This window comes from Gossypium hirsutum, chromosome D12 (genome assembly GCF_007990345.1).
Source record: "Gossypium hirsutum isolate 1008001.06 chromosome D12, Gossypium_hirsutum_v2.1, whole genome shotgun sequence".
Classification (NCBI taxonomy): Eukaryota; Viridiplantae; Streptophyta; class Magnoliopsida; order Malvales; family Malvaceae; genus Gossypium; species Gossypium hirsutum.
This window is the reverse complement of record NC_053448.1, coordinates 15,720,648-15,739,785: the sequence shown is the minus strand read 5'-3', so window position 1 is coordinate 15,739,785 and position 19,138 is coordinate 15,720,648. Positions and strand designations below refer to the sequence as shown.

Here is a 19,138-nt window from a genome sequence, read left to right as displayed (position 1 = left end):
ATAAAAGATAGAGTAAAATTAAAAAAAATTCTATTTCAAATTATGTAACTAAGTTACAAATAATAGTACTTAAATCTAACCGGATTAACCATTCTGACATGAGTATCAAGAGAAGGTTCTAATCTTTCAATTACTGATCGTGTACCTTCTAATGTTTCTATTAGTACATTCTCAGAATGTCCACCCCAAATTGAAATTGAGGATTGAGAAAATAACCTAATTATAATTTATAAGAATATCATCAAATAATAATCTAAAGCTTAAAATAATAAAATATAAAAATAGTTCTTAATTATATGAAACATTTTATCTTACCAGCTGAATGCAAGTCGGAATGCATAAAATTCCATCTATTGTCAATAATCTTTTCGTACTCGGTGAAATATCGACAATCTTGTTGAATTGCTCGCTTAGCTCTATCAACAACCTCATAAATAAAGCCATTATTACTTGGTTCCAAAGTTTTTGGTATAAATAGTTTGTTTTGTTCCCTCTTAATAAAATTTAAATTCAAATTGGATCAAATTTAAAAATTCAAGTTTTTCATATTATGCAAACTAAATTATATTTAGAAATCATTTTTTTTTACTCTCTTAAGTTAATCTAAAGTTTTCTTTTTCTTTATTGTGTTAATTTTGCTAATAAATGAGAAGCCTTTCTAAAGCTTCTTCTTCTTTTTTCTCTCTAATATGAGTTTATAAATATTTCGGTCAGGCAAGATTCTTCTTTAAATTTTTGGGCTCTTTAATTTATTGTTTCTAAATTAAATGAACGTTTTTTTTCTCTTTTAGTCCTTTGCTTGTCCAATCATTTATTATGTTCTATTTACTTAATACTATTTTTTATTTATAAGCTAACTAAACATCTTCATTTTCTGATTTCTTTCAAAAAGAGTGTTTTTCTTTCTTTTTCTTAGATATGTTTTACTTTTTTAATTTTTAATATATGAATGTTTGTTCATAGATAACAAAGACTTAAGAGACTTAAAGGGAAAATTAACTATAAAGACTTTATTACATGTCATATTAAAAATTGTGTCTAGAGATTTATATTTTTTAAATTTAATAAAGAAATTTTCTAATAATTGTTTTAAGAAAATTTTTAACAATTTACTTTATTAAAAAATTTATAGAAACTTTATGGTTAACATTTCTCAATAAAAGCACAATTTACATGGCTCTTTTCTAGTGGATGAAACGGACGGTGGCTGCAAATTGATAGAAACTTTATGGTTACCATTTCTCAATAAAAGCACAATTTACATGGCTCTTTTCTAGTGGATAAAATGGACGGTGGCTGCCCCTAATTAATGAGTAAAACGAGAACCAAAGAAAAAACAAAACAGAGCAGCATAAGCCATAAAGCCATAAACCAAAACAAAAACAGAAAAATCAAAATCAAATGAAACGATTCTATTCCCTAACTAGTAGCCTCCAACTCTAAACTTCAACATCATCAGACTATCAACAAAAATGGTCGAATATGTTGCCTCTACTGCTGTTGAAAGTGTGAAAAACCAGGTAAAGGAATACGCATCAGTCATCTGTCATCACCTTATCTCCGTTACTTTTTCTGTTATGGAGAGATTATTGAAGATTTCAAGAATCAACGAAAGGAACTTAAATTGAGGAAACAGATGGTGAAAACTCATGTCGATGAGGCTAAAAGGCAAATTAAGGTCATCTATGAAGACGTTGAGGACTGGCTTAGAAGGGCTGAGAAAGAACAGGAAGAAACCTAGAACTTCGAAGAGGAAATAGATGGCGTCAAGCGGTTCAAATGGTGTCCTCAATTCTAAAGAACATATTTGCACTGTAGATTCAAGATAAACAAGTAAAAATCAAGACAAAATTTCAGGTACTTACTTGAAAATTATCAATCTCTGAATGTGCAAGTGATTAGGGCAGGGTTTGCTTTTCAGATTCAAGTCCTCGGCTCCTTGCTTTCATCTGCTGCTTGTTGTTTGCTGAAATATAAGAAATAGAATTTCATATTTTCTATTTCTTTTGAGTTTTGATTACTTATTTCTATTTATTTGGACTTCTTTTTACTTTTTTTGATTGAAAACTCTTTGATTTTGCAGGTAGGGGAATATATTCCCTTTGGTTTTACTGTGTTTCTATTGATTTTTGTTTAGAGGAGATGACTTTTTTTTTAATTTACTGTAACAGAAAATAACGGGAATAGCGGCCGTTATTGCCGCAATTGGCCATTACCCGTTAAATTGCGACCGCAATCCACCGCTATTGGTGTGACTCCACTTTACACCGCTATTTTCAATAATAGCGGTTTCGGACGGCGCCGCTACCGCTATATAGTAATCGCTATTCCGATATCAGACCGCTATTTAAATCCCTGAATAGGATTATGTGTATAGATCGTAAATTTAGCGCGATAGTAATTGATTTTAGGTTGTTTAATGTTAAATTAATTAGTTCACTTTGTTACACTATAAATAGGTGAAAGTGTGTTAAGCATACCAAATGAAAAATAAGTACATGAAAAACATATATGTTTGTTTGAATTATAGGGATTACCTACGGCATTGTTTGGTCACCACTAGAGACAAAAATCCAACCATATGTATAAATTCCCTAGTACCTTATTTTGGGTCCAATTCTATTTTCTTGATGAACCTTGAATGAAACCATAAGCCTAGTATATAATCTCTTAATCCTTTTCTTTTTGGTCCCAGCACGAACTTAGACGTTGGGCCATTAATATTGCTGGTTAGCTAGATACATAATGGAGGTTTCAAAATGAAAATAATTTAGAGTAAAAACTAAGGAATATTACAGTATAATGAGTATAAGATTCTTGCAAAGTTGTGCTTAAATGAAGAAAAAAAATCAAGTGAAGAAAAGTTTTGTGAAGGCTAAAATCCAAATGAGAAAATCTCGAAATGAACAAAAGCAAAGTGAGTAAAAAGGAAGAGAAAGAAAGAACAGAAATAGAAAAAAAAACACTCATTTTGCACAAAAGACTCACTAAGATGATTATACTCATGGATACTATAATGTACCTTAGGAAATGGAGAGAAAAGGAAGGCAAGAGAATGGGACATAAGGTGGTTAGGTAAATGATATAATTGGGGTAGAATTGGGGTCAATTTAATATGCCAAACTATTTTCGTGTTTAACACGTTTTGTAGAGTTAGTTCTTCAATTTTGAACCAACCTAAGCTGTAGAACATTACAAGTAGAAAAGTCCTATGTGACCTAAGTGATAAAACTCATGGATTAAAATTAAACTGAATGTTGACGATTCTTGCCACTTTTATTCTGCGAACATAAATGTGTACTTATGCATTTGTTTAGATGGAATAATATGCTTGACATTCTTGAATTTGTTTACTTTGTAACATACTAAACTAACATGTTTGATATTGAAAATTGAGAGTCAATTATATATCGTGTTAGACTTACATGTTTCTTTACATTGTCTTGTTTATAATGTTCCAAACTAATCTCACATATAAAGTATGCTCAAGCATCGTTTAGTCATTTTGTTTTCTTATTATTTTCTATTTCTTTGTTTTGTTTCTTAAGGACAAGCAATGAGTTAAGTGTGGAGGAGTTTGATCTGCCACAATTTATTGTGGCAAATTAAAATGTTTTCGGCACTTAACAAGCTTTTTTTCTAATCGTTTTATGTTTATTTATTGCATTTTCCATTTTATTAGCTTAGATCCATTTTGTTGCAAAATAAGCATTTTTACGTACTTTTTAGTATTTTGATGACCTGTTAGGCCAACTTGGGTCTCAAGAATAACTAATAGGCTATTTGAGTGTTTAGGATGCCATTTCAGGTCAAAGAGCACAAATGACGATACCAACGTCACAAAACCAACATGCAGCATAGGGACACCAAACATTGAAGCATTCAGAGCTTAAATAGGGTCGACATCGCGATGAAAATCTAGATATGCACATCTGTGTTTTGGTAGTCGTTGAGGGCATATTTGTCTCGTTAAAACCCTAATTAATTAAAAGACGTTTTAGGCACTTAAAACCCTCAATTGTAGCTTGTATAAACCCCATTATAACATCATTAGAAAGGAGTCAACCTAGGGATTCTCCCTAGGGAGTCGTCGAAACAATATTTCATATTTTTATTTCTTGTTTTCTTTCATTCTTTAGTTTTATTTTAGTTTTTCTTATGTTCGCTTAGTCAGGATCATTCTATTTCGATGTGAAAATGATTACGAGCGAAGATTGTTCTGAAGCCACGCATCTGTTATTTATTAATGAACATTCTCTTTTCCTTTATTCTTTTATTCCGTTATTTATATTTCATTAACTTGATCAAATAACATTTGTGTGAATCTTGAGATAAAATCTTGTGCGTATTTTAGATCTTGCATGTTTTGATTATGAAACTAATTTATTAATTAAGTAATTATTTAACTAAAATTGGGTGTTTATTCAAGAATACTTAGTATATTAGGGAATGATGCCCCTAGGAAAATATCTAGACAAGTGGGACCAAAAGGGTATCTATATGCTTAGGAAGAGACCAAAAAGGTGACTTAGGTGGTAATCCATAATGAAGATGAAACTGAAATGGTATTCGTAGCTAAGGGTGGTAAATAACTCAGTTGAAGGTAATTAGAGACTTAATTGATAATTATGGATTTAATCGATCATAGGCCGAGAACTAGCATCATTAACACCGAATAGGAAATTTAATTATGATATCTTAGGTTAATTAAATTCCATTAGGTTATTTTAGATTAGTTTAATTAATATTTTAATTCTGCATCAACACTACTGATTTATGATTCAAGTAGATTAGTAATTATTTTCGGTAATTAATTTAATAATAAATTTCTCCAATCCGCAATCTCTTGGCTACGATCCTCGGAATACTTCTCGAAGTGTTTCATTGTAACACTTTACTATATTACAATTTGACTTGTATACTTGTGAACACCACTGCTTAATATATCTTTTTGCTGTAGTACTTCCAGCCAGACGTTCACATGTCAAGCGATGGCTCACACAATAATAACACTTGAGCTGATAAAACACAAAGAATTGCTCGCAAGTGCTTGTAGAAAAAAGATGAAGAATTGAAGCACAAAAGGTTGATAATGAATTTTTTTTGTATCTTGCAGCTCTTGATCTTTTTGTAATCTCTCTTGTTATTGTAGAGGCTTTGGAAGCTGATATTTATACTCTTTAATTGATTTCCAACCATTGTAGTTGTTGAGAAACTTAATGGAGCCATTAGAGCTCTGTAAACCAAAGCATTTATGTTTCCTGCAACAACAGGTATCGATACCTTTGGAGGGATATCAATACTTTGGGCATTTAATGCTTAAATTTAGTGATTGTTAAAGCCTATAGTTTCGATACAATAGAGGAAATATCAATACTTTCTATGAGGTATCGATACATTGGGGAGGGTATTAATACTTGGGAAATTTCTTGTTTATTTTTCAAAACATCGGACCTTAAAACGGTATCAATACCAGGGGAGGGTATTGATAAATTTTGCAAGGTATCGATACTTTGTATTTGTGCTCAATCTTTTTTGTGAAACAGAAACTCAAATTGGTATCGATACCAGACATGGGTATCGATAATTTTTTGAAAGGTATCAATACTTGATTAAAAGTATCAGTACCTTGGACTTTTGCTCGATTTTTTTGAACTTCAAAGCTCAAATCGGTATCCATACTTTGGGTCAGGGTATCAATACCTTATAGAGGGTATCGGTACTTTGACCTTTGGGAGCATTTTAACTTGTTTAAAAATGTTTGTAAAATTGTTTTTTGTTTTGAAGAACTTCCAAAATATTTTCTAAGTGTTTGAAAGATTAGATTTAAAATTTTATCTCTTAGAAAAATTTTAAAATAAATTTTTACTTTGAAATTTATCAAGTTTTATTCAAAAACTAATTTTATTGAAAAACATTATATTTGTTATATCAAAACACTTATCAAATAAAGCTTCTTTTAACACATTAGAATTAAAAAAAATCACAACTCTCTTCAAACATCTCTAATCTCCCCTCCAAGAAAGTATTCTTAGCAAGTCAATGCTTGAAGATGGTTCCCACAATCTAAAATATTGTTAAAACTACTTCTAAAAGAAATTAATAAGAAATTATTGAAGAAAGAAACTCAAAAGGTATTTATTAAACAAAAGACGAATAAATTTTTAATAAAAAGGGGGCACACTATATATAGCCATCCAAGTGCTACCTAATCTCCTTAATTTAAGGGTTTTGATAAGTATGCCAAATAAGCATGACAACTCATCAACTAACTAACTAACTAATTAACATGTGAACATTTGTCTAAGTGTGAAATTTGATGGGAAATTCAGTCAAGGGTATAAATGGGCTCCTTGGGTCAAATTCTTATATATTTCTCCACTTATTAAATAAAAATTAGACTGAAATTTAAAAAGAATTACAAATTGGGTCACTTTGACAATTTGGCTAAATATTCAACTAAGTCCTCTAAACTTCATATTGGGCTTGTGGACATCCCAATGGGTCAGTTTTCAAGAATTTGGACTTGTGATCTGTTTGCTATCGAAATTGGCTCATTCAAGCTCGTAAGTGTAATCCATTGCACAACGACATCAAGAATCAGTTTCCTTGACCAAGAATTCCAAGATTGAAATCCTGATTTTCTTTATTCTTGAAATCACCCAAAACAAAAAAGTTGGACCAAGATTCGATTTCTTGATTTTCTTGAAAATAAGAAAGTGAATCATGATTTTCTTTTTCCCTCGTATGCACTTTTAGAGCCTTCACAACAAAGTCTTAGGTAGTTCCATTCAATCTTGCATTGATTTATTTTGCTTTTGACCTTGTTATTGGGCCATGTGGTAAAGAAAGTCCATCATGTCTATGGGCTTGAAATTGGGCCCTAAGTTTCGCATCATGGATGTGATGGACTTTCTTTACCACAAAGCCTAATAACAAGTTCAAAAGCGAAGGTAAGATTAAATGGAACTATCCAAGATTTTGTTACAAAGGCCCTATAAGTGCATACAAGGAAAAAAAATTAAGATTCACTTTCTTATTTTCAAGAAAATCAAGAAATTGGATCTTGGTCCAATTTTATTGTTTTGGGTTATTTCAAGAATCAAGAAAATCAAGATTTTCAAATCTTGAAATTCTTGATCCAAGAAACTGATTCTTGAAGCTGGTGTGCAATGGGTTACATTTACGAGCTTAAACGAGTCAAATTCGAGAACAAATAGATCAAAAGTCCAAGTTCTTAAAAATCAGCCCATTGAGATGTCCACAAGCCCAATATGAAGTTTAGACAATGAGTCAGTTGAATAGTTGGCCAAATTGTCAAAATGGCCCAAACTATAATTCTTTTTAAATTTCAGTCTTAGTTTTATTTAATAAGTGGATCAATATATAAGAATTCGTCCCTAGGAGCCCATTTAGACCCTAACTGAATTTCATATCAAATTTCACACTTAGACAAGTTTTCACATGTTAATTAGTTAGTTGATGAGTTGTCATGCTTAGTTGGCATACTTCTCTTGAATTTCTTTTAAAAGAAGTTTTAACAACCTTTTAAATTGTGGGAACCATCGTTTTCTTTAATTCCAAGGCTCGTTAGGGCACTATCATGCCATCTTCTTCTTTTTCCATCTTTTTTCTTCTTTTATTTAGTTTATTTTTCGGTTCTTGTTTATATGTTTCTCATCTTCTACTTGACTTATCTCCAAGCCATAAATAACCAAGAAAAGATGCTTTCCCATCTTGTTACATCAAGAATCACTCAAAAATAAGAGATCTCTTCTTTTGTTCTTGTGTCAAATGCTTTTGTTATAAAATAGTTTTATTTTGGCTTAAAAAATCATTCTAATAAACTATTTTGTTATTTTAATTTTAGATTTGATTGGAGGCTTATTTAGAGTTTAAGAATAGTTTCTTTTGATTTTAGATTTTGGATTCCCTCTTGGTTGTCTCTCTCTTTCCTTGGTGTTTGATTTCTTTTTCATTCAATTCAATCACTTACTAATCTATTTTTGTTTCTTTTGTTTAAATTTGAGTTCGACAGTTTCTTCTCCATCAAGATTGATCCAAAACACCTCCAAATACTTAGATCTTCATTCTTCTTGGCTGACCAAGTCAATCTTCTTCCTTAGTTTGTGATTTCATTTGGTTTTGTTATTTAATCCATCAAATTTGTCTTGACTGATTATTTTCACTTCTTGGCAGCTTTAATTAAATTAGATCTCATCAAGAAGAACTCTTCAAGAATGCTAATTTTTTATTCAGTTTTCTTGTTTCTATTAGATCTAACATGGATTGTTCGCGTTACAGGTTCAGTTGAATTCCAAATTTCATTATGTTCGTTTAGAATTTTAAATCAAATTCACAATTTGGACATTCCTATCAATCCATGTCTTTTTATTTTGCTAGTTTATTCGTAAGTTAAAAAATTATGAGCATAAATGGCATAATATTTTTGTACGTGAGAAAAAAGATAATGGATGTTTATCAAAACTTTTTAAACTAAAAATTTGAATAAAATAAAAGATAAATGGTTAAAATAGTTTTTTTAATATTTATTCTTTTTAAACTAATCACATTTTTTTTAAATATTAATTAATTTAAAATATGAATAATCCACGTGACAAAAAAATTACACTATCCACATCATCTAGGAGTTTAAGACCTTGTAATATATGTATGATATAAAAAAAATTGTTCAATTTTTATTCAAACATTTTTAAATACAATTTTAGATCAAATTTTTAATATTTTAAATGTGATTAGGGAATGACAATTTTTACTTTTTTTTAAAAAATTAACAATCTTTTACAATTTCTAATATTTTTATGAGTTTTTTGGATTGTATTTTGGATAAAGTACAACAATAGTCATCTAACCATTCAATTCGTTCTATTTTGGTCACACAACTATTAATTTTTTTCGTTTTAGTCACTCAACTATTTGAAATTAAATATTTTAGTGACTCTTCTGTTAGTTGGCTAATGGAAGTCTAACGTAGGGTTTGTTTTATTGGAATTACAAATTTAGCCTTCCAATGTTTACACATTCTATCAATTCAACTCTAAATCTAAAAAAATTCAACAAATTTAGCCTTTTATGTTTACAATATTTGTCATTTTAGTCATGATTATAAAAATTATAAAAATATTTTAAAAAATATCAAAATTTTGGAAAAAGATAAAGTAAATATAAAAATATATCTAAGAGTTTTTTACTCAAAATGACTTTTAACAGTATCTTTCAATTTTTTTTTCTTGAGTTCAATTGAATAAGTTGGAAATATCAAATGCCATAGCCTTGACCTACAATCTCTCTCAATGCTTGAACTAGAAATAATAAAGACATGAGAACATTAGAGCTTGAAACTGGTACTATCTCTGTAGCAAAGAGTAAGGCCGTTAAAGTTGGTGTCATCAACCCAACTAATTTTCTAGGTTTATAAATTTGTTAAATTTTAAGTACTTTCTGGATTTTAATTAGGCATTTGAAACTAACAATATAGCAATAGAAAAAGGGAGTAAATCAAAAGAGATTGAATCAAAAATAGATTTAATTTGTAGGCTTTTCGCATGTTTTGTTGATGAAAAAATGAGCATGATGAGAAAAAAAAAGTGTATATAAATTACAAAATTTTAAAATGTAAAAATATTTTTAAGATTTTTTAAATATATTTTATATTTTTTAGAATTAAAATTAAAATGACAATTTTTGTAAACATTGAAGGTAAAATTTATTGAACTTTTTTTAAAATTTGGGATCGAAGTGTTAGAATGTATATACATTTGAGAGCTAAATTTGTTATTAGTCTAATTAAAAAAACGCAGGTTAAACTTCTACATAAAGTTAACGGCTAAAGTAAATTTGAAAAATAGAGTAATTAAATAACAAAAATTAATAGTTTAGTGATTAAAATAGAATGAATTGAATAATTAGGTGAGTATTCTTCTACTTTAGCTAATTTTTTTTATAATTTTTATTATTCTTTTTACAATTTTTAAAAAATTTTAACATATTTCTAAATTTTCAAAAATTACGTACTTTTTTTAATAGTTTTATTTATTTACATTTTATTTGTGTTTTTTCTAATTATTTACAACTTTTTATATTTTTAGGTTTTTAGTTATGATTGAACATCTGAACTATTTTTTTATAACATCCAAAGGCAACGTTAGAAATTGAAGACTTTAAAGGATTAATAAGAAAAAACAGTAAACTTCATTTGATGACTTTTGCAACAAAAACAAGAAAAGCTAAAAAAACACAAATATTTAGGATTGGAATTGTTCAGAAATCTAACTCTAAATCTGCTGATAATCAAGTCCTTTACCATTACACCATGAGCTTAGTTGACTACTCCTGATTAGTTAAAAAAGATTATCACTAAAAGAACAAGAAAAGCCATAGGAGTAGATCAAAGGAAAATCAAATATCTATGGCAATAAGCCTACAGTCAAGCAAATCCAAGCATCATTAAGCACGCCAGGATATGGTCTTTCGATTCTGTATCCAAAAGATTGAAATAGGTTACTCAAACATGTTCAAAATTTGGCTGAATGAATATCCGACTTTATCTGCTCACAATTCGCAGTGATTTTTTTCCCGTCTGACCTCACTTCTTCACTAGGATGTACATGACAACCCTTGGACTACGATAATCTGGATGCCACTGTGACTGATTGATGCGCCCAACCACGAAGTCCTTCACTGCAGCTTCTAGAAAGCATTCAAGGACAGTATCTGCAGTTTTAAGCATCAAGAGCAACACATCAGTAAGTGAAGTTATGTTGATACATGTACCTATGTTTGTGAGGGAGACATCCTAACCATTTCGAAGTTCCCCAGACAAAAACACCGTTGTTTGTGGCCTGCATAGCTGTGTAAGGGAGTCCAACAAATCCACAACTGCTCCTTCACTATAGATCACATCTGAACCTAGCACTAGAAAACTGGTACATATAACTTATCAATGAATACAAGATTAAATTTGATCAATTATTTATGATATCAGGAGAAATTTCCACATGTTTAGCAAAGGAATTCCGCACTGTGAGACCAACATAAAGTCAAATTTCAACACATTAGCTCCTTAGGTGAATGAAATTATTTATTTATTTGTTATGATCCAAAGTTATGAAAATCTTTGGTCCTTACTATTATCACTAGAGCCTTTACACTCATTGAGCAAAAACTCCACCACTCAATCTAAAACTTTAAGGCCTATGGGCCTTGGATGAAATGGCAAAGTGTGAATAGAACCCTTGTATTGTCTCAGGCGCATCATGCAGAAAGAGCTCCTGCCTCGGTGAAGTTAGGCTATGTATATATTTCTCTATGTGTACATTATATGCCATATATATAAGCTTGAAAGTTATGATGATAAACTCTAAAGAGTGGTCTAGTTTACCTACAAAACAATGCAATTTTTTTTTTTTGTTGGCCAATATGCATGATTTCCTTATGGTCCCATGTTCGTTGTTGAATGCTAAAATATTGAAGTAGAAAGTTTGATATTATCCCTTCTTTTACTAGTAAAGGTACATTTAATAAAGAAAGCTGAATGTAAAAGAAATTAAAGAGAACTTCAATCAAACAGGCGTTTCTTATGCCTATAGCCTTACAAAAGCACACCTAGATGCCCTAGATGTGCACCTGATCAAATGGCCTTGCCTGAGAGGGTCTGAAGCGATTTTGTTGTTTAACAGTAATGTGCAGGTGTAGACGTGCCTGGGCATACACATTGACAACACTAACTCACGTGAAGGCCCAGTCAACTGAAAACATAATAACAACTATTTAAGGTGGAAGTTAAACTCAGCTGATTGATAGAAACGAGGCACCAAATCTAAAACTCCTTTTAGTCAAGACATGCATCTAGGTGCTAAGATGCAGCTCATATCAAACAAAGCATCTTTCATCCCTTCAGGCAAGATGCTTTAATAAAACACATGCCTTTTGTGCCTAGCTGATTTTGTTTTTTAAGGTGAAACAAGCAGAAAAAGCATGCCCAACTTATGCATAGTGAAACAAGCAGAAAAAGCATACCCAACTTTAAGCATACTTTGTTTTCTTTTGCTAGCTACTTTTTTTGAAAAGTCGAAAAGGTCAGCTGCAGCTCTATTTACAGAAATAAAAAATTAAATAATGCAATGAAGCACAATTAAATAAAATAAGGGAAGCTTGTGTCTTTATTTGATCACATTAGTTATGATAATTATTGATCTTTGAAGCATATTAGGCATGTATTAAATTCCTTAATTATCACATATTTTAAGCTTACTAGACATAATTCATACATAGAGTTCGAAGCTATCACCTTCAAAGAACTTTTTTTTTCCTTGAGCCTTTCAGCTCAGATAATGTAAGGCTTCTAGTACATAGCATATGCTTTTCATAACATTGCTAAAATCAACTGGTAAATTTAAAATCTCACAGCTAATAGATGTGGAACTTATCAGCACTTAGAATCCCCTTGACATGCAGGATAATGAGGCTATACTGTGGCTTCTTCACGTGAAAAATAATATCACTATTTAACATTAACCCTCAAATGAGGACAAAGAACCTATTATGTGTTATTCTTCATAATTGTTATGTCAGGCTTATTATACAATAAGGAAGAGAGGCAGGCAATAACTGATACCATAACAAATAAGAGGTGAGGCCCATAAAATTGGATTTATCAGGACTTAATATGAGCAAACATGCATGAGGACACATTATATGTGCCGTAAGAGAAGTTTAGTTTCATCTATTTCCAATGCTTGTTTTTCTATCTGTGGCTTATAAATTCAAAATTAACAGCCATAGTTGGAGTTGAAACAAATCCATGTTATGGGCTTGTAGAAATTTTCTCACGTAATGAAAGCATCAGTGAAATAAAGCTTATACTTGAGTATTGCCTAACAAAGTATGTTTGGAACACTCCGCCTACCACCAGAAAATCTATTCTTTTATTGCATAATCATGGAAAAGAACCTCAGCGTCCCTATTTTTATTATCAAACTAGACAATTGTAACTTAACACTGCCAAAGCTTCAAATTAGGAAGAAATAGGGGAATCTTAGTACCATAATCAGGTGGAAGTTCAATCAAGTCATTGTCAGGGTCATCTCCCCAAGTGAGTTCCTTCACAGCAGCAGAACCCCTCACTCCATGTCTCAAGTTGCTTTCAACATTCTTTTTAAGTAGCCTCAATCTATCAGGCAGATCAGTGAGGATAACTTGTGCACCTAAAAGAGCTGCTATACACCTGAACATGCAAATAATATACTCCCAAGTGAGATAAGCAATAGTCTTCATCAAAACCTTTATAATTACTTGTACATATAAACTAAAATCATGAATTCTATGCGTAAGATACGCAAATTCAAGAAGACCAAAATTCTGTTGCTAAACAACATGACAGCTAAAATTTGTGTCAAGACAAATAATATGATTGTCAAAAGAGTTTGAAACAGTCCGTGAGTTTCAATTTTCTCCTTTTTCCAAGAGCCGCCGCAATTTCAGAATAATTCAAGTTTAGGCCACGAAAGATATTGGACGTACCCAACTAATCCACAGCCAGAGCCCAATTCAACGACCTTTTTGCCTTGCAGAACAAGAATTCCCAAGTCCACAGCATGCTCCAAAAACTTCCCTAACACAACTCCACTATCCCATATGACTGCTCCAGTTACTCCAGGTTTTCCCTGCAGAAATTTTAGGGGTGAAAAGAAAAATCGGATAACGGCAAAAAAAGGATTTACCAAAAGTTCAAGATACACTTTAAATGTTCAAGTGACTTCCAGATTGATTAGAAATTTGAGGAAAGGAAAATATCAAATTGTTTTGCTAAATCTATTAATAAGCTGAGGAAATCAGGTCAGTTGCCGCTAAAGGCTAAAGTAGAGATGCAGAGGAATAGAAGCATGCAAGGCAGAAAAATTGAAAAATAAAATACCAAGGAAGAAGGAGACTGGAGAATGGAGAGAGAATGGCCGCAGGCATCAAGACGGAGTTGGAGAGAAGAGTGGGAAACGAAGGCGTTTTGTTTGGAGAGAGTGGGCTGTTGGATTCCCCAAAGCAGCATCGTCTCCTCCGCAGCACCCGATTCTGTCTCCCATTCCAACACACTCACCTTCCCTCCGTAACTTCCCAACTTCATTTCCAGTCTCTCCTCTTCCATTTTTACTTTTCTTTTTTTCTTTAATTTTTTTTATAGTAACCCTATGTTGGATTAGAATAGGAGTGAGGGAAGGAAAGAAAAATAAAAACTTACAATAATCTTCTATCTCGTGCTCGTATATTTCATTTTCATTTTCCTGCAAAAGATTATTAGGAAACCCAATACGTTTTTGTTTTTTCTTTCGGTAGAATATGCTTTTATAACCTTTGTTAAAAGTAGAAGTATCATTTCATTTTTGTCTATTTTTTATTTAAAACATGTTGTCAACATGATTTTGTTCAAAATGGTAATTTACTACAAAATTATATTTAATAAAAATAACGATATTTTAAATAAATAATTGATTTTATAATATTAAAATTTATCATACCCTAATGTAAGTAGAAAATAATATTCAAATTTTTTTTTTAAATTCCTTTTTTTTTCTGTAAGTCATTTGTTTTTTATCTTTTATTTTGCTTAGCAACAGTGCCAGCCTCCGGGCTGGCTATCGTCCACGTTTTTCCTCTCACATCATCTATTTCTTTCTTTCTTCTTCTCATTCACTACATATATCTTCTTTCTTTTCAGGTTACAAATCTATTTTGTGAGTATCTTTGTTGTCTTCACAAGTTGTGATGGATAAATGACGGTACATGCCATACGCTAAAACTCTACCGACCACCAGTTGTTTTTTCTTGGAAAGTGGGTAACTCTTCGTCAACTTCTTAATTTGTTTTTATTTTGAGAGTATTTCAAAATAATAAATTATTTCATGTGTCGATTTAGACCCGTGTTGTCTTAAATTTTATATTCTTTTTGTTTGTTTTTTCATTATTTAATAAGTCTTCAATTTTAAAAATTTTTGTCTGCTCTTGTAGCACTTTTTTTTAGTCTTACTTATGCATGTAATATTTAGTTTTACAAGTGATTTTAGGGATGGTTTTGTTGCCATCCTCTCTAGTTTGGTGAATGCTCGATTCTTTTGTCGATTTTTGCTCGTTGCTTTAAACTATCCGGGGTTGATTTCCTTATTGTATTAAGTGCTTGCAATTACTCCAGATATGTCGTGCTTGAGTTATGACAAAACTAATTGTCAACGTGTCATAATGTTTTATTGATGTTGAGGCTAAAGCCTTTGTTATGTTGATAGAGCTTGTCCTTTATCATCTAAGACGAGTAGTTTCTATATTTTTCTCTTTGAATTGTATGGTTTCATTCTTTAATAAATTTACCTTTAAAAAACAATAATATTTGAAATAATTATTTGATTTCATAATATTAGAATTTTCCATACCACAATATAGGTAGAAAAAAAATATTTGACATATAAAAATTATAAATCAAGAAAATATATTAAAAAATTAATTGATGTTTTAAAAAATAAAGTATATTCACATATATATAAATATAACTTTTTAATTATATAATTACATAGTTTTTATTTTATTTATATAAATAAAGAAGTTGTTAATTAAGGAATGAATTAAAAATAAAGTTTAAAAGTGTTTATTAACTAAAAATATTAATTAAAAATTAGAAATAAAAAAATAGAAAATCTTGAATCAATATGAGTTGAGTTAATTATAAGCTTTAATTAAAAAGTAAAAATTAGAAAATAAAAAAATAAATTTGAAAGAAAAATAAAATAAAAAGTTCGTTTGTTTGGTGGAAAATGTTTTTCAAAAAACATTTTTCGGATTTTTCGGCGTTTGTTTGGTGGAAAATGAATTCTAAAGGAAAACATTTTCCAAAACACAGGTAAATCAATTACCAATTTTCAGAAAACATCTTACCGATTTGAAATCCATAAGACATTTTCCATTCCCTTCTCTACACTCTCGATAGCAGTGGTTCTCCCTTCCTCTCTATCTATCAGTCTCCGCCGCTCCTTCTCACCTCTGTTCGTTGGCCTCGTCATCTCTGTCAATCGACCGTCGTCAAGTCTATATTTTGAAGAAACACTAAAAATTTAGCAGCCACAGGTATATCACTATCTTTTTTCTTATTTATGCTCATGTTGGTTCTCTTCTAATGGCAGATTTGTAATGCCTGCTGGTTCACCTCTTCTCGTTAGGTTGCTAAAAAATTACAGCCTAAATTGTTACCTCTTCTCGCGATTCATCGAAGGTGGATTTCTACTCGCATTCTTGATTGCAAGCTCTAGGTAATTGTTAGGGTTTCTGCATATTTGTATTAGTATTTTATTTTGTTCAATTGCTGAGGTTCGACTAATGAAGTAGGATTGAGATGTAAACTTGAGGAATTAAAAATTGGTAATTTTTTAGCTTCAACTGGCTTTACTGTGTTAAATGGAGCATTTCATTTTATGAAACTGGATTTTGTTGATTAGTCAGAAAAATGAAGAAATTGGATTTTGTTCATTTCAATCTTGGCTTGGATTTAAAATTGGGGAATATTTTGAAAGTTAACTACAGATGAGATGGATGGGAATATTATGTGGTGTAAGGGCAGCATACATTACATACATACATACATACATACATTCACATATATGTTTTCTAGTTTTTTATTACTGTAATAACATGAGCCATGTATATGTATGTATATACTGTTGGGAGTTGGGACATATGTTCCAAATATAATAGACATGTGATCTCATTTTCTTGTAAATTGTATTTCTCCATGCATTCTTCTTCTATACATTTCAGTTATAATAGCCATGTATGTGTATGTATATATTGTTGGGAGTTGGGACATATGTTCCAAATATAATAGACATGTGATCTCAAACGAATATTCAGTTTTTCTTGTAAATTGTATTTCTCCATGCATTCTCCTTTTATACATTTCATTCAATGGATTATTGGGTACTTTTTCTAATTCTGGGTTTCACCCTGCTTCCTTCTCCTTATGGTTCTTGGTTGAATTACTTGCATTTAGTGTATGGATTATTCGTTGGTTTTTTTTTATAGAGGGCAGTAAGGTGTTTTAGTCATCCCATAAATCAGGATTATAGAAATTAATTAGCTGAGCCCGACCATCTTTAATCCTCCCTAACATTACAATCAAGCTTAGTAAGATTATGCATGGGAAAACTGATGTCCTAGCTGAAAAGTGTGGTGAAAAACACATTACCCCAAATACAAGACCAAGTCCAAAATATCATTAAGCAAACCACTCCAATCCCAAAAACTAGGACTCAAACTGTTTATCTCTGTTACTGCTAACGTATAATCACTTTCCACTACTACATTCGAGGGTCGATATTCAGCTGCTAGTTCCAAACCGAACAGAATGGCCTTCACCTCAGTATTGAGCACATGATCACAGCATGAAGTTCTTTAGTCTTTATTACCTTAAAAAAGTTATCAAGTTTTTGATGAGCTATTGTTGTTTAAAAACTTGAAAATAAATAAATAAATACAAAAAATACAAAGGCAGTGTTTGGCTATTTCTTTTGATACTTCTTTTTTGTTTTTTGCTTTCAGAAGCAAAAAATTAAAAGTGCTTTTGGAATAGAAAGTACATTAGAATTTTAAAATTCAAGAATAATATAATTGTTTTGAAGGAAAAAAGTGTAATTTTAGTTTATATATAGAAAAAATTAAATTATAATTAATGTCACTTTCTCAAATTTAGCAAGTTACTATGATATTAAGTTTTAAAATTCTTTTGCTTTAAAGCAACTATTTCAAGTATCTTAAAGCTGGTTAAATTTAAACTACGACTACGATGTGCCATAAGTTTTTATTATGCTTACAGAATAAGATAAAATGGTCATATAATTATGTTCTAGAAAGATAGTCACATGATATAAAAATTGTCCTCGGAACTGAACCCTAAATTGAAGAGACATTAAGCCCTCAATTTAGAAGCCGCATGCTTTGAGCTTCCCTGATCAGTCATAGCTTCTTCAAAGGCAAAATGATGATCGTAGCAAGCATGTACACCTTTTTGTGTTTGTAGTAAAACTGGAAAAAGTTCCAGTTCTTGAACTTGTGTCTTCAGTTCTCACAATAGAGCTCTCTGCTTCTAGATTTTTTACTTAGTTCTCTGATTTATTGATTTGTTCATATGCGGTGAATGGTGCTTGTGGTTGATTTGCATCCTTGTTTTATTCCATTGGTCCCGTAGTCTTGCTCATTGTTGTCTTAAATTGGTTATGAATAATTTCAGCCTACTATGTTTCCCACTGCAATGCTTTCATTGCAACCCTTCATTTTAAAATATTGATGCAGGCTTTCTTCTGCTTTCATTTTCAATTGTATAATTGTTTTCATTTGTCCTTGGTTGACGTCTGGTATTGCATCTACTATATAAATCCTTCCTCTCTTTTCCCTTGCTCTTTGCAGGAGAAACTGTTTCAAAGGATTTTGAGGAAACCTGCCAAACAATAAAAAATATTTTGTAGTGATCAAAAAATTATCTTAATATAAAAATAAATAATTTTTTTGACAGGAACATTTAATTTCTCAAAAAATTATTAATGCAATTATAATTAGCTTTTGATATGTATGTATGCACTTTAGCCATGGTAACTTTTAGTCATATATGTGATCTTATGAAAATCTTGCATCTTTTTTGTAGTGATCAAATATTTGTGTGGCATAATTTTGTGTAGATGAATCGTAATCAACATCAAAATGCAATTGTCAGAGTCGTGGCTTCATTTTTAGCTTTTGAGGCTCTTTGGATTAAAAAATTAAAAACTAGGAAGGAAATTGCTTCTCACCCTCGTGTGAATCGAGATTATGAAAGAGAAAATTATATTAATAGCATTTTATATAGTGGTGACCAGCATTGTATTAATGTGATAAGGATGAGACCGATCGTCTTTTTTAATTTGTGTGATATTCTTAGTAGGAATACTTTTATGTTGTGTAATATTAGGTATGCACTTGGACAATATTGTTGTTATTATGTGGTGTACTACTAATTATGCATTTGGATAATATTAATTTCTAGTATTAATTGTGGTTTGGAAGCTAATTTATAATTATTCAATCCTTGTTTTTTATTTTTTTATAACACAAT

The 19,138-nt window shown here is 30.8% G+C and overlaps 1 protein-coding gene and 1 long non-coding RNA gene across 5 annotated transcripts; one reads left to right on the top strand and one right to left on the bottom strand.

Moving 5' to 3' along the window:
- Window positions 1–10,248: 10,248 nt before the first annotated feature.
- Window positions 10,249–14,377, bottom strand: LOC107945443 (protein N-lysine methyltransferase METTL21A). The gene is made up of 5 exons (XM_016879456.2): window positions 13,937–14,377; window positions 13,543–13,685; window positions 13,065–13,246; window positions 10,822–10,935; window positions 10,249–10,734 (listed from the first exon to the last, which is right to left on the bottom strand). Exons 1-5 carry the CDS (start codon window positions 14,159–14,161, stop codon window positions 10,607–10,609), a joined length of 792 nt encoding a protein of 263 aa, XP_016734945.1. The 5' UTR covers window positions 14,162–14,377; the 3' UTR covers window positions 10,249–10,606.
- A 354-nt stretch (window positions 14,378–14,731) lies between these two features.
- Window positions 14,732–19,093, top strand: LOC107945442 (uncharacterized). Of its 4 annotated transcripts, none has more exons than XR_005922444.1 (3): window positions 14,732–16,125; window positions 16,218–16,307; window positions 18,457–19,093. It is a non-coding gene; the product is annotated as an uncharacterized lncRNA (long non-coding RNA). The 4 variants fall into 4 exon arrangements; XR_001696550.2 differs by having other exon boundaries at window positions 15,813–16,125; window positions 18,726–19,093; XR_001696549.2 differs by having other exon boundaries at window positions 15,813–16,125; window positions 18,692–19,093.
- Window positions 19,094–19,138: the final 45 nt, after the last annotated feature.